Source organism: Pleurodeles waltl, chromosome 4_2 (genome assembly GCF_031143425.1).
Source record: "Pleurodeles waltl isolate 20211129_DDA chromosome 4_2, aPleWal1.hap1.20221129, whole genome shotgun sequence".
Classification (NCBI taxonomy): domain Eukaryota; kingdom Metazoa; phylum Chordata; class Amphibia; order Caudata; family Salamandridae; genus Pleurodeles; species Pleurodeles waltl.
The window spans coordinates 479,006,915-479,018,089 of NC_090443.1; the positions used below are offsets into that span (position 1 = coordinate 479,006,915).

Sequence of the window (11,175 nt, forward strand, 5' to 3'; positions counted from 1 at the left end):
AGTGATAAGCATGTAACTCACTGGTCACCAAACCTAGTTTTTGATTTGAGAATATCTCCCATAGACTATTTACTCGATCACAAATAGCATGTTGATCCACAATGTACAGTACACCGACTCTCAGTTGTACACATTTTGCATTATAATAAATGAATGAAAGTATCAGTCTCTAGTGCTCTGATCCTCTCTGAAACCAGACTTGGTGGCATGATGCTATTTGGTTGGACAGCCAAAACCTAATTGTGTCAAGTAGGACCTTAGCATACAGTTTAAAGGTCCCATTGAGTAGTGAACTAGGCAGAGAGTTTGCAGGATCCATAGGGTAACTAATAGATACAGTGGAGCAATCACTGTTGAGTTGCACTAAGCAAGAAACGAACCTGTTAATAACTTTGCCAATCAATCACTCTTTCTATAAATGAATTCTAATTCTCCCTGTAGTTTTCATTAAATTTGTCTACAACACAGAATTAAAATCTGTCTGGAAGTCTCTTGAAATCTCTTTATAAGTCTGGGCCTTATTAAGGCAGGAAGGGACGCATTCCTTTCCATCAGTGAAGGACCCCCTTCCGAATTTCTATATTGCCAACTGCCTAGTGGGGGGGTCTCTCTGCTGTGTTGCTGCTGCCATGGCAGCTCCCTTGACAGCAGTCAAGACAGGCGTCTTTGTTCATAGGAAACAAACTTCAAAAGCACGAGTTTGATTTCTTTGAACAAAAAGTGAATATTCCCGACACAGTGGTGTAACAAAGGCCCCCGCAGACCCCGCGGTGTAGGGGGAGCCTCTGAGCTCCTGGGAGTCCTATCAGCACAGCACCTGCCCTGAGTGAGTCCGGAGAGGGGGCCCACTCCACGATCTCTGCTGGGGGCCCTATCAGCACAGCACCTGGACTAAGTGACTCCGGAGAGGGGGGCCCCTCCATGTTCTCTGCTGGGGGCCCCCCTCCATTTTCATTACCCTACCGTCCCGACATGTAGGGTTTTTTTTGGATGCATACTGGGGAGATTTAACATTTTTAATCCGCGTTCACTTTTCCTTGCATAACAGACACAGGTGTGGAGTATAAGCGCTGGTAGCCTCTGACCTCAGGAGCATAGGACACCCATCCTTGTGACCCAGCTGTCCTGTTGTGGCCATTGACCACTGCCCCAGGGATTACCACCAATGCAACCAGCAGTGGCTATCCCGGTGGTAATCCAGCTGTTTCTCTGACACTAAACAGGGCAGGGGAACAACGGTTTCATGAAGCTTCAGGGCTGCACTTTGAAAGCCTTGAACTAGATATCATTTTTTTGTGGAATTCTCCAAATCATACAGTGTATGGTGAATTATGTGGCGAATACGCTAAACCCAGAATGACAGGGAAACTGCTGGGGCCACAGGTTCGCTTATTTCTAGTGGTCAAGATTACAAGGCTCTTTACAGCTGCCTATAAATGTTTCTGTGAAGCTGAATTTAAAACGGTGCCTGTCACTCTATGAAGCTGTAAATTACTGTGTCTATAATTATTTCCATAGGGTCTATAAAATTGTCTATGAGTCCCCTCCTTATAAACTTGATCCTCGTCCATTAATAGCCCTGTGTGTAAACCTCTCCAGGGCACCTTAAGATCCTGTGTCTGGGTTAGAGATTGGCAGATGTGTACTCCCTCACAAATATAGCCACTAATGATACCCCAGAGGGTAAGGGAGGAAGGGCAACATCCTGTAGCCAGAGCCTGCAGGGCCGGAAGGGCTGCAGACTGAATCATGGGCAGGATTCTTGACAAATGTGTGACTGCAGGGCGTTGTCGGGGGTATTATTAGTCCCCAGTGTAGAGAAACCGATGAATACTCAGCAATGCAAGAATGTACTTAGAGTATGAATCGGTGAATAAACAGTTAGTTTAACCCTATTTAAAAGCAACAGATCACACAGGAGGGACAAGGTAAGTATGCAAGCTTTATAGAAGTGAACACTTCAAAAGATCAACTTGCTTCTTATTCCATCCTTACTAAACCTGGGTTCGAAGTGTGGGGTAGATGTGAACAAGAGGTGGGGACAGAGGAGAGCAGAGAATGAGGCAATGGGAGCAGAAGGGAAATAAAGACATCTGATGCCACGGCATGCCCCTGAGAGCACTGCACCAAAACCGAACATCAGAGCAAAGTAAATATGTTTATGGCACTGCCCTGGCCCCTGCTATCCATTCGTCACTGCCAAGCACATACTGCTTCCAGCAACATCCCAGAATAAGTGGCAAAGCATTGCACTACTGTGACTGAACTGCCAGCAGTGAAGGATGACGCCAGAGTCAGTCCTGGCTCCCTCACTTCAACAAATGATGTGATCCTGGACACACTCTGCACTGTCCCTGTGCCTTGCTTGATGTAGGAAGAATAGGAACACATCATATACATCACATACATACAAACATAAGTTCACAAACCCCAGTACAAACATTTTAGGCCAGGGAGAGTTGTAAACCAATGTAAGTAGTGAAAGGCTTAATACATGATATGCTAAAATAGACAGACTGTGGGTTCAATAGAAAAGGCAGGTCATATTTAGGACAAACAAACACTTATTACTTAGGAAACTTATACACATGCAGCATTGTTAAGTTAGCTGTGCTGAAACACACAAGAGGCCAAAGCCACATTAGAATGAAAGTTTCTCTTTGGAGCTGCACCAACTGTCCTTTCAAAATCTTCACTTAGCACGCACAGGGTGGAACAAAATGGGTGTATCTTGCCTTAGCGCAAGGGTCCTAAAAATCACAAGACATTCATATCTTGGTGAGGCGAACTGTGTAAGGGTCCAATAAGCATTTGCACAAGGCAGCGCTACCATGACCATCATGTGACATATATTCACTTGTCGTGCAGAAAGGTAGGGATGTTGAATGACATCAATGTTACTTACCCACCCATGAGGCGACACTTATAACCGTAGTTTTTGGTGGTTTTTACAGTATAAATACCACTGCTCGTGAACTAGAACTTTGAACTTCAGTCATGGCCTCTATGTTGAGACTGCCTGTCGTTCCCAGCTGAAAATCGATTAAACCTATATTACATTGTCAAATTGATCTGTCTTATTTATTAGCAGATTTCCTTCCAACATGCTCTCCTCAGATGTCAATATGCAAGTGCCAGCAAACAGCCTGAACTGGGATATGTTAAACCCTGCACAAGTCATCAGGTTTTACAGTTTTCAATCTCTACTCACAGGCCTGGGATTGAATGTTCCCAGGTACTGCATTCACTGGGGGCCCTCAGTAGGAAAAGCTGCCAGCTCATCAGTCTCCAGAGTGCTCATCCCTGACGTTTTTGGGAATAGCATGCGCGCCACAGTGTTTCCCATTCAGCAGCTGAAGTGTGTGGTTCCAATAACCTTGTAATCCCCAGGCACAGTAACTCCCTTTATCTGCCCCATCAGTGTTTCCGGACCAAGTTATGCAGCAGGCTTGACTCGCGCATGCAAAAAGGAGAGGCAAATAATGCGGCATTATGCGGCACGTGCTGCGCCAGTGTTAGCTCGCGATTTTGTCATTTTAACGCATGCTGACAGAAAGGGCTTCCAACACAGCAAAACACAAACATTTTTTAAGAAGAAACCTTCACCATACCCTATTGAAAATTTTATTTACAGACAAATAATGACTTTGTCAAGAATAGAAGCATAGAAAACATTTTACTAGCGCTGTCCCATCTAACTCCCACAGTAAAATAGTTTGTATAAAACATACAACCAGGGAGATAGTTTGGTCAGTAACATTGAGTGGGAGGGGGGCGGTGGAGACTTCAGATTTTCCAACAATCATATAATGTTAAAATAACAATATACGTCAAGCAGGGTGCCTGTGAAGGCCTTAAAAGCAGTGGAAAGGGAGAGGTATGCGGATTGGTAAGAGTACTAAGAAAGAGAAAGGACAATATTTTGTAAAATAACCAACATTTTTGAGGACTTTCAAAAACAGAGCGAGAGAGAGTGTGTGTACATTTTTGTCTGTGTTCATGTAAAAATTCCTGGTGAATTCCGGCAGACACATCCACATACCGGACTGAAAGCACATTTACACTAGCATTTATCAGAAAATACATTTGTTAGTGGGGTGTAACAACCCAAACACCCCCATGAAGCTACACCCCTGCATACATTATTCATCTCAGCATAAAACAAGTCCCTATGTGCACACTCTATGAGTTAAAAGGTGTGTCTCCTGTGTTCTACATATCCCAGGTATGTTTTAAAAGTGGGCTTCAGGCCTGGTGTTACTATCTGTCCACATCATAGGCCTCTATCTAGTCCCTTAAGAAACAGTCTTGCAGAAAAAGTGTTTTATTTTCCATATATATAGTACAGGTGTCTCACTGGGAGACATTGTAGGAGTCAAAACATGATACCCTAAGAAAAGTGAAATGCCTGGTACCTTTCTGTACATTTTGTACCCTCGTGAAATAACTGCTACTTTAAGGACAGTGGATTTTTGTAAAATGTGTGTGAACCACTAAGGAACCAAAATATATTTAGGCAAACACGTTATAGCACTGAAAGTCAACAAATTCACAGAAGAACCCAAGATGTCACGTGGTCCAAATTACTTTACCCCATCAAAACAGGCAATGTTCAATTATTTTGGACCTTAGTAGGGAGTGGCATTGGATCACATTGAGTTGCCCATAATCATTTTATTTCATTCAAGGCTTGGAAAGCACATATTGACAGTCTTTATGCTGGCCGCAGTACTGGGTCTATTGAATTTCCCTTAGGGCTGAAACTCTGAGCTGGGAATCACCAGTGAAGACATAGTGGCTGTAACTAAAAGTTGTTCTCTTCTAGTGCCCCAGCCCCAAATAATATTCCAATAGATGTGATTAAACCAGACATTCCTTTGCGATGTGAGATGCTGGGTGCCTTATTTACACAGGTTTTGGGATCTGACATGATCTTGCCTGCTTGGAAGGAGCTTCTATTTATCCTTTCCGCAAGAAAGACTCAAAGAAGGACCCGAACAATTACTGTCACATTGCTCTTCTTGAAACCAAGGGTAAACTCTTCTCAACATTCATAGCGGAAGAATTGTACATGTATGCATCAAGTCTAAATTGAATAACTTTTAATCAATCTGGTTTAAGATCAGGATGCTCAACAGCAGATAATATCATTGATTCTAAATTATTAATTAACAACACTTGAAGAAAAAATCTTTGCTTGTATGTTTGCTATGTAGATTATTCTTCTGCATTTGATAAAGTAAATCGGAACAAACTATGGGAGAAGTTAAAATGTGGGGAATTAACTGAAATTTATTAGATTTTTAATAACACTTTGTAACACCTGGCTATATGTCAAGTTAACAAACAAACCTCTAATAGCAAAGATTCCTACTGCCAACAAGTTTAAACAGGGTTGTGTGATAGCTCTGCTGCTCTTTTCATTATACATAGCTGATCTGTCTTCATATTTAAACCGTAGTGAGGCTCTGTCCCCTAGTTTGGGAGGAAGAGCCATCAGCTACCTGGCCTCCGCAGATTACATAATCATTTTCTCCTTGATTCAAGCAGGCACAAGCACAGTTAACATGATTACATAAATTTAATTCAGCAAATGATCTAAAAGTCAATTTAGTAAAAACAAAACTAATGTTATTCGTAAATCCAAGTATCAACTAAGAGTAAAAATTGATGGCTGCGTTCTTGAGGACGTTACCGAATACAATTATCTGTGAGTAATGATGGATAATAGGTTAAATTGGATGACTCACGTCATCAGTCCAAAATTCAAAGGCCAATAAAACCACACAAGCAATCTAAAGATTCTCAAAGATATTTTAGGGTACGCAATTAGATGGTAGGTGTGAAAGTAGCACCTTCCTTATTGTGTGGCTCCATAGTTTTTCCAGACAATATTATTAGAATTTTAAATAGTACATATATAAAAAAGATTCGATTTCTGCTAAACTTAAGCTCCTCGATTCCACAGTGTAGAGCATGACTGGACCTACCATTGATTTCATTCATTTCTTAACATCTCTCCATCATGATGAACTTTCTGTGATCCTTGATATTCAAAGAGGTGACAACAAAGGGTGATTCCTCCCCATGCCTTAATGTTGCTAAAATCAGCATGGTAATTACAGAAAACAAATTGCCTTTGCTAACACATCTCCACAATTTGCCTCACCTTGAACTGAGCTACCGATCTGCCAACAGCAACATAATATAAACATTATAAAATCGACTTATATTTTAGTAAAAAATTTAAATATCTTACTTATAATTTGATGACCAGCTGTAAACTAAAGTATTTAAGATTCCGTCTTATGTTTGTACTACTGTGTCAATTTGAAGTCTCTTGTAATCCAAAGTGTCTGTCATCAAAGCACTGTTGTTTATGTGGTTATACGAAAAAAGACAACAGAACACCTTATTTGTATATGTCCGGTTCTACTTGATTTAAGGAGGAACTACTTGAAGCCTATATTTATTTTTCTAACTGTTGAACTATCCAGGATGCTATTGTTTACTGTTTCTCTGCCACAGACGCCGAATCTATTGGGAAATTGACAAAACGTTTAGATCTATCTTATCGTTTTCATGAAAGATGATTTAGCGATATCATTATGAAATGCATTAAAGAGACTGATTTAATACTTATGTATTTTATGCAATGGCTTTTTTTTATCGTGATAAATGATTTTAATATTTTTTAACACTAAACCTTTTCATGTAAAAAATACAACTCAGTTGATTCCACCTTGTTTGGTTGATTACATAGGGCAGGGCGGTTTCATGCTGATAAAAGCTAGTCCTCAGTTCATCATTAGAAGACACGAATTCTATCTACAGAAAGGTGTCACCACTTTAGTAGCAGTTAAATTCAAGGACAATAGAAATCAACAAGAGAAAGATGACCACTTCACCTTTGCAAAAATTTCTCCAAATACACTGACGCCTGTAACTCAAGTTATTGTAACTTTTGACCCAGAAACATTTTTTGTTGGCATCTGTAAATGAGAAAGACCAAAGTGCAGACTGGGACAGGTGCTCTACATCTATAATTACATTTAAAACGTAGTGGCTTTTTGTAGCCGTGCTAAAAACCTACCTACAGACCCAACGTTCTCATAAATTCACTAAATTCATCCATATATTCATCCAAATACCAACACGTGTTTCCCATCACCTCACTCATCTACAAACTCACTTTTTGACCATACCAAGTATTGTAAAATAAATCACTACTCTCATCCAACTAACCATCCACTCATCTAACTCACTTAGCTTAACCAGCACTTAACTATTTAAAACAGTCACCCACACAACCACTCATCCAACCAATTATTCACAAACTCCTTGATCCATTCACACACCAACTGAGTCACCCATCCAGCCACTTGCGGACACATCCAAACACACATTCACTCAGTCACCCCTTCATCTGAGCAATCGCCCTCTCCCCCATCCACCTACTGAAGCAACCATCCACCCATTCAACCACCACTCAATCATTCGTCCGCCCACTTAGTAAGATACTCAGCACTACCCACTCACAGAAATCGACACATCCATCCACTCATTCACCCAGCTGATCTGTCTCTTTCGCGCACTCACCCGATACGCCTGTGCCAATGACAGCCAGCAGGAGAAGCGCTCGAGGCAGCCCCGGTGTCTTCATGGCGATGGCCGGGTGGTGGTCACCGGGACGAGCGAGGCTCTTCTGAGAAGGAAAGGAGCGGTGACCAGTCACTCGTGCGGGGGCCCCCCTCCCTGAGTTGCGTCTACAGCGTTGTGATTTTCTCTGCTAGACTCTGGAGGAAGGAAGGAAGGAGCCCGCCTGGGCAGTGAGATTGCAGCGCAGGCCACAGGGTGCAAGCCTCACAGACTTGAAGCGAGTGAGCTAAACAGGAGCTGGCACTGGTGCACGCATGCCCTGGCGTCCGGGGCTGGCACCGGAGCACGCATGACCTCGGCTTTGCTGGCACTCAAACGAAAACATGTCCTGGGTGGGCTCTTCGGATGCCCTCGGGGCTCCTGGCGCCTGCACGGCACCGGGCATGCGTCCGTTTTCAGTCAGGGGGCAAAGGTGACGAACTCGGCTGGAAGCTGAGTGAGGCCGGCCGAGTTTTACCCCCAAGGAGCCAGGGGTAAAGGGTGGTGGTTTGGGGAGACAGAGGGGGAGCTAGCAGGAGACGTCTGCAACTGAGGAGAACTCGGTGGACAAACCCACTGAATGAACGAAATTTTGAATTTACTATTGCAGAATGAACTCCCTGCAGCGTAGTATACCAACTGACTGCCAGATGCCGCCACTGCGCAGAAGGAACCGTTGCTCAGAATGAACGTACTGCCGACCTACGGCCCTGACAAGCTTTCCAGGTCCATGCATGATGCGCTGCGCCAGCCCAGGTCTTCCCTTGGAATTCCTTGTTATTGTAGTTTTATTTATTCCATTATAAAACAGGACTACAAGTGCCAGAATTCAAAGGAAAAAACACCTGGGCTGGAGCCTCACACAGCACTTAGACCTGGGATACTTGTCAGCTGGAAAATACTAAGGGAGCGTCTCAGAAGAAACTCATTAGATCCTGCTGAATAAGTTCGCTGTCTGAAGCAGAATGCGCTCACTATTCATAATAAACTTACTACTGCACATGAATCTCACAGACCGCCACAGATTGAATTTAGGGCCTGATTTATAAAAAAGTTAGCGCCGCCTTTTCGTCATCTTTTGACGCAAAAGCGTCACAAACTTACAAAATATAGGCCTATATATATGTATACTTTTTTAGCGCCCCATTTGTGCCGCTTTTTGACACCAAAGCGGTGCAAACGTACAAAATTCAATTGTATTTTGTAAGTTTGCGCCGTTTTTACATCAAAAAGCGGCGCAAATGCGGTGCTAAAAAGTATAAATATGGGCCATAATTACTTTTTCTAAGTTTGCGCCGCTTTTGCATCAAAACATGACATAAAGGCGGCGCTAACTTTTCATAAATCAGGCCCTTATTGCTTACAATGAACTCCCTACTCAGAATGAATTTACTGCTGCAGATGAGTCATTGACTATTGCAGTGAATCATTGACTGAAGAAGGAAGAACTCCCTAAGTGCTACGATCTGACATCATGACTCTCTCACGATGAACTCACGGATTGTCGCAGTAAATGTACGACTCAGTGTTAGAGTGACCACCATGCACCGAGGACAATTCAGGACAAAGGGTCAAAATTTAGGACAAAAATTCAGGACGAAGGGTCAAAATGCAGGACAAAAATTCAAGAACATCAGTTTTACAGACACACCCAAGAGAAGCCATGCCTCACTATGTTATCAGTGTATTTATTTACTCTTTTTTTTAACATAACACTATTTATTCACTGTGCTCTTTTTGTGTTTGCTTCCTGGTATGCGACATTCAGCTGTCACATTACGTCCTTGTTCAGTAGTAAATTAATGCCCTTTCATTACTGCAGCAAGGCCATCACTCTTACCTAAATATACCCAATCTTTCTTAAAGAGAAAGTAACAACATTTTGATTATGTTCCTGAACATTTTAAAACACCTGGCAAACAGTTTGGGAAACATTAAGGTAATCAACTTTATGCTAGTTTAAACAAATTGACCAAAAACATCTGGCTCACCCCAACCAACCATTGACTTTCAACCTAAAAAAACCCATTAATGAGGCAGGGCAGACAGTGTAGGCAACAGTCTCACACCTAATGTCAGGATGTGAGGTACCCACAACTTGTCTGTAGTCTCACAGCATTAGAGTGTAAGTCTGGGACTCTACATTTATCTCGGAACTGGGAGCCTGGACAACCAATCAAAGATAATAAAAGAGGAGGATGAAATAGAGATCAAATGGGAGGTTGTTGCTAAGAACTGGATAAATAAGGAAGAGAAGAACAAGGTGGGACAATTCCTAAAATCAGACAAGATGGGTCCACCAAGACTATCAGAAGGTATTGGGTACCTGGGGACTTTTCTCTGCAGACAGGAGAGAAACAGAAGAGGCACTGTCAAGTGGTTTGAACAAGCAGCTCACTCACCTTGGCAAACTCTTCTGGTGCAATGGTCCGCTTTTCGCACTTGTGAAGGATGAGCAGGGGCAAGACCCCTTGCAAGGTTGTGCAATGCATTTGCCCACTTTATCCATATCTTAAAATGGTTTTGAAATTGAGCAAAAGCCAAACTAGTGATCTGGGTTATCCCTAAGTGTCAAGTACACATAGAATCTTCAAAAAACAAAATCTAAACATTTTAAAATGTTATTAATGTTTCTTTAACATATAGCACTGTTTTCCCCTTTATATGCAATTAGACCTCAGATAGAACTGGGAACCAGTTACCTTTCGATACCTAGTGATTAATATCTACCATTCTCTGAATGCAAATCTCTGCAGACCGTCATGGCCCCTCCGAGCCCAGTTTGCTTTTTGGTCCTCTCTTCTGCATTCTGTAGTGGGCCATGTGGCACTAGTGAAGATGGTGTGCTACCCCGATAATAGTATTATTTTGCAAACCACCCTCTGCTCATCCTTCATTCCTTCTTCAGACACGCCACACATCTGATTTGGTCGCTGGGTGGCTGTCGGGTAGCTCTTTCCACTCTAAAACTACCCATGACTGTGGGTGGATTAGGCCTTCTGGATTTAGAAGGCTTTAGATTCATCTGCACAGGTCCAATGGGTGGCTCGCTGGTTTTCTGCCCACCCCCTGCATGAGATGGGGTTTATCAGTAAAAACCTTTAAGGAGGGCTTACTGCACTGATCATTGTTTCCTACTGACCATTCTATGGATCACCATCCAGGGTTTTCATGCACAGCTTTCTCTTGCCTTGCTAGAACTTATAAACTCACTGACACAAAGAAACCCTGTGCTCCTGCACTACCTTTGCTATGCCTTCCCACTCGCACAGGACGGCTGTGCTCAAAGCAGCTCCATCAGTGGCATGCTGCAGGTGTCTTAAAATTGGGGGATTTCTTTGTGGATGGCGAGCTACTATATTTCCAAACCCTTGAGTCAGACTTCCATCTTCACTCCGGCCAACTCCTTACTTGCATCCACCTTAAACAATCATTAAATGCCCTATTTCATGTCTGCCACCTAGCACTAACCCTACATGAGGTGTGCCAGAAGCTCTACACCATAGGGTCTGTGTCAACATCAGGGCAGTGCACACT

At 42.7% G+C, this 11,175-nt stretch overlaps 1 protein-coding gene across 1 annotated transcript in view; it reads right to left on the reverse strand.

Annotated features, from left to right (window-relative positions):
- LOC138292940 (intercellular adhesion molecule 5-like) overlaps positions 1–8,326 on the reverse strand; it is a 191,756-nt gene extending 183,430 nt beyond the window's left edge. Inside the window, exon 1 of the mRNA XM_069231828.1 lies at positions 7,600–8,326. Coding sequence (XP_069087929.1) covers positions 7,600–7,663 — 64 coding nt within the window. The 5' untranslated portion in view covers positions 7,664–8,326. The remainder of the gene's footprint in view (positions 1–7,599) is intronic.
- Positions 8,327–11,175: the final 2,849 nt, after the last annotated feature.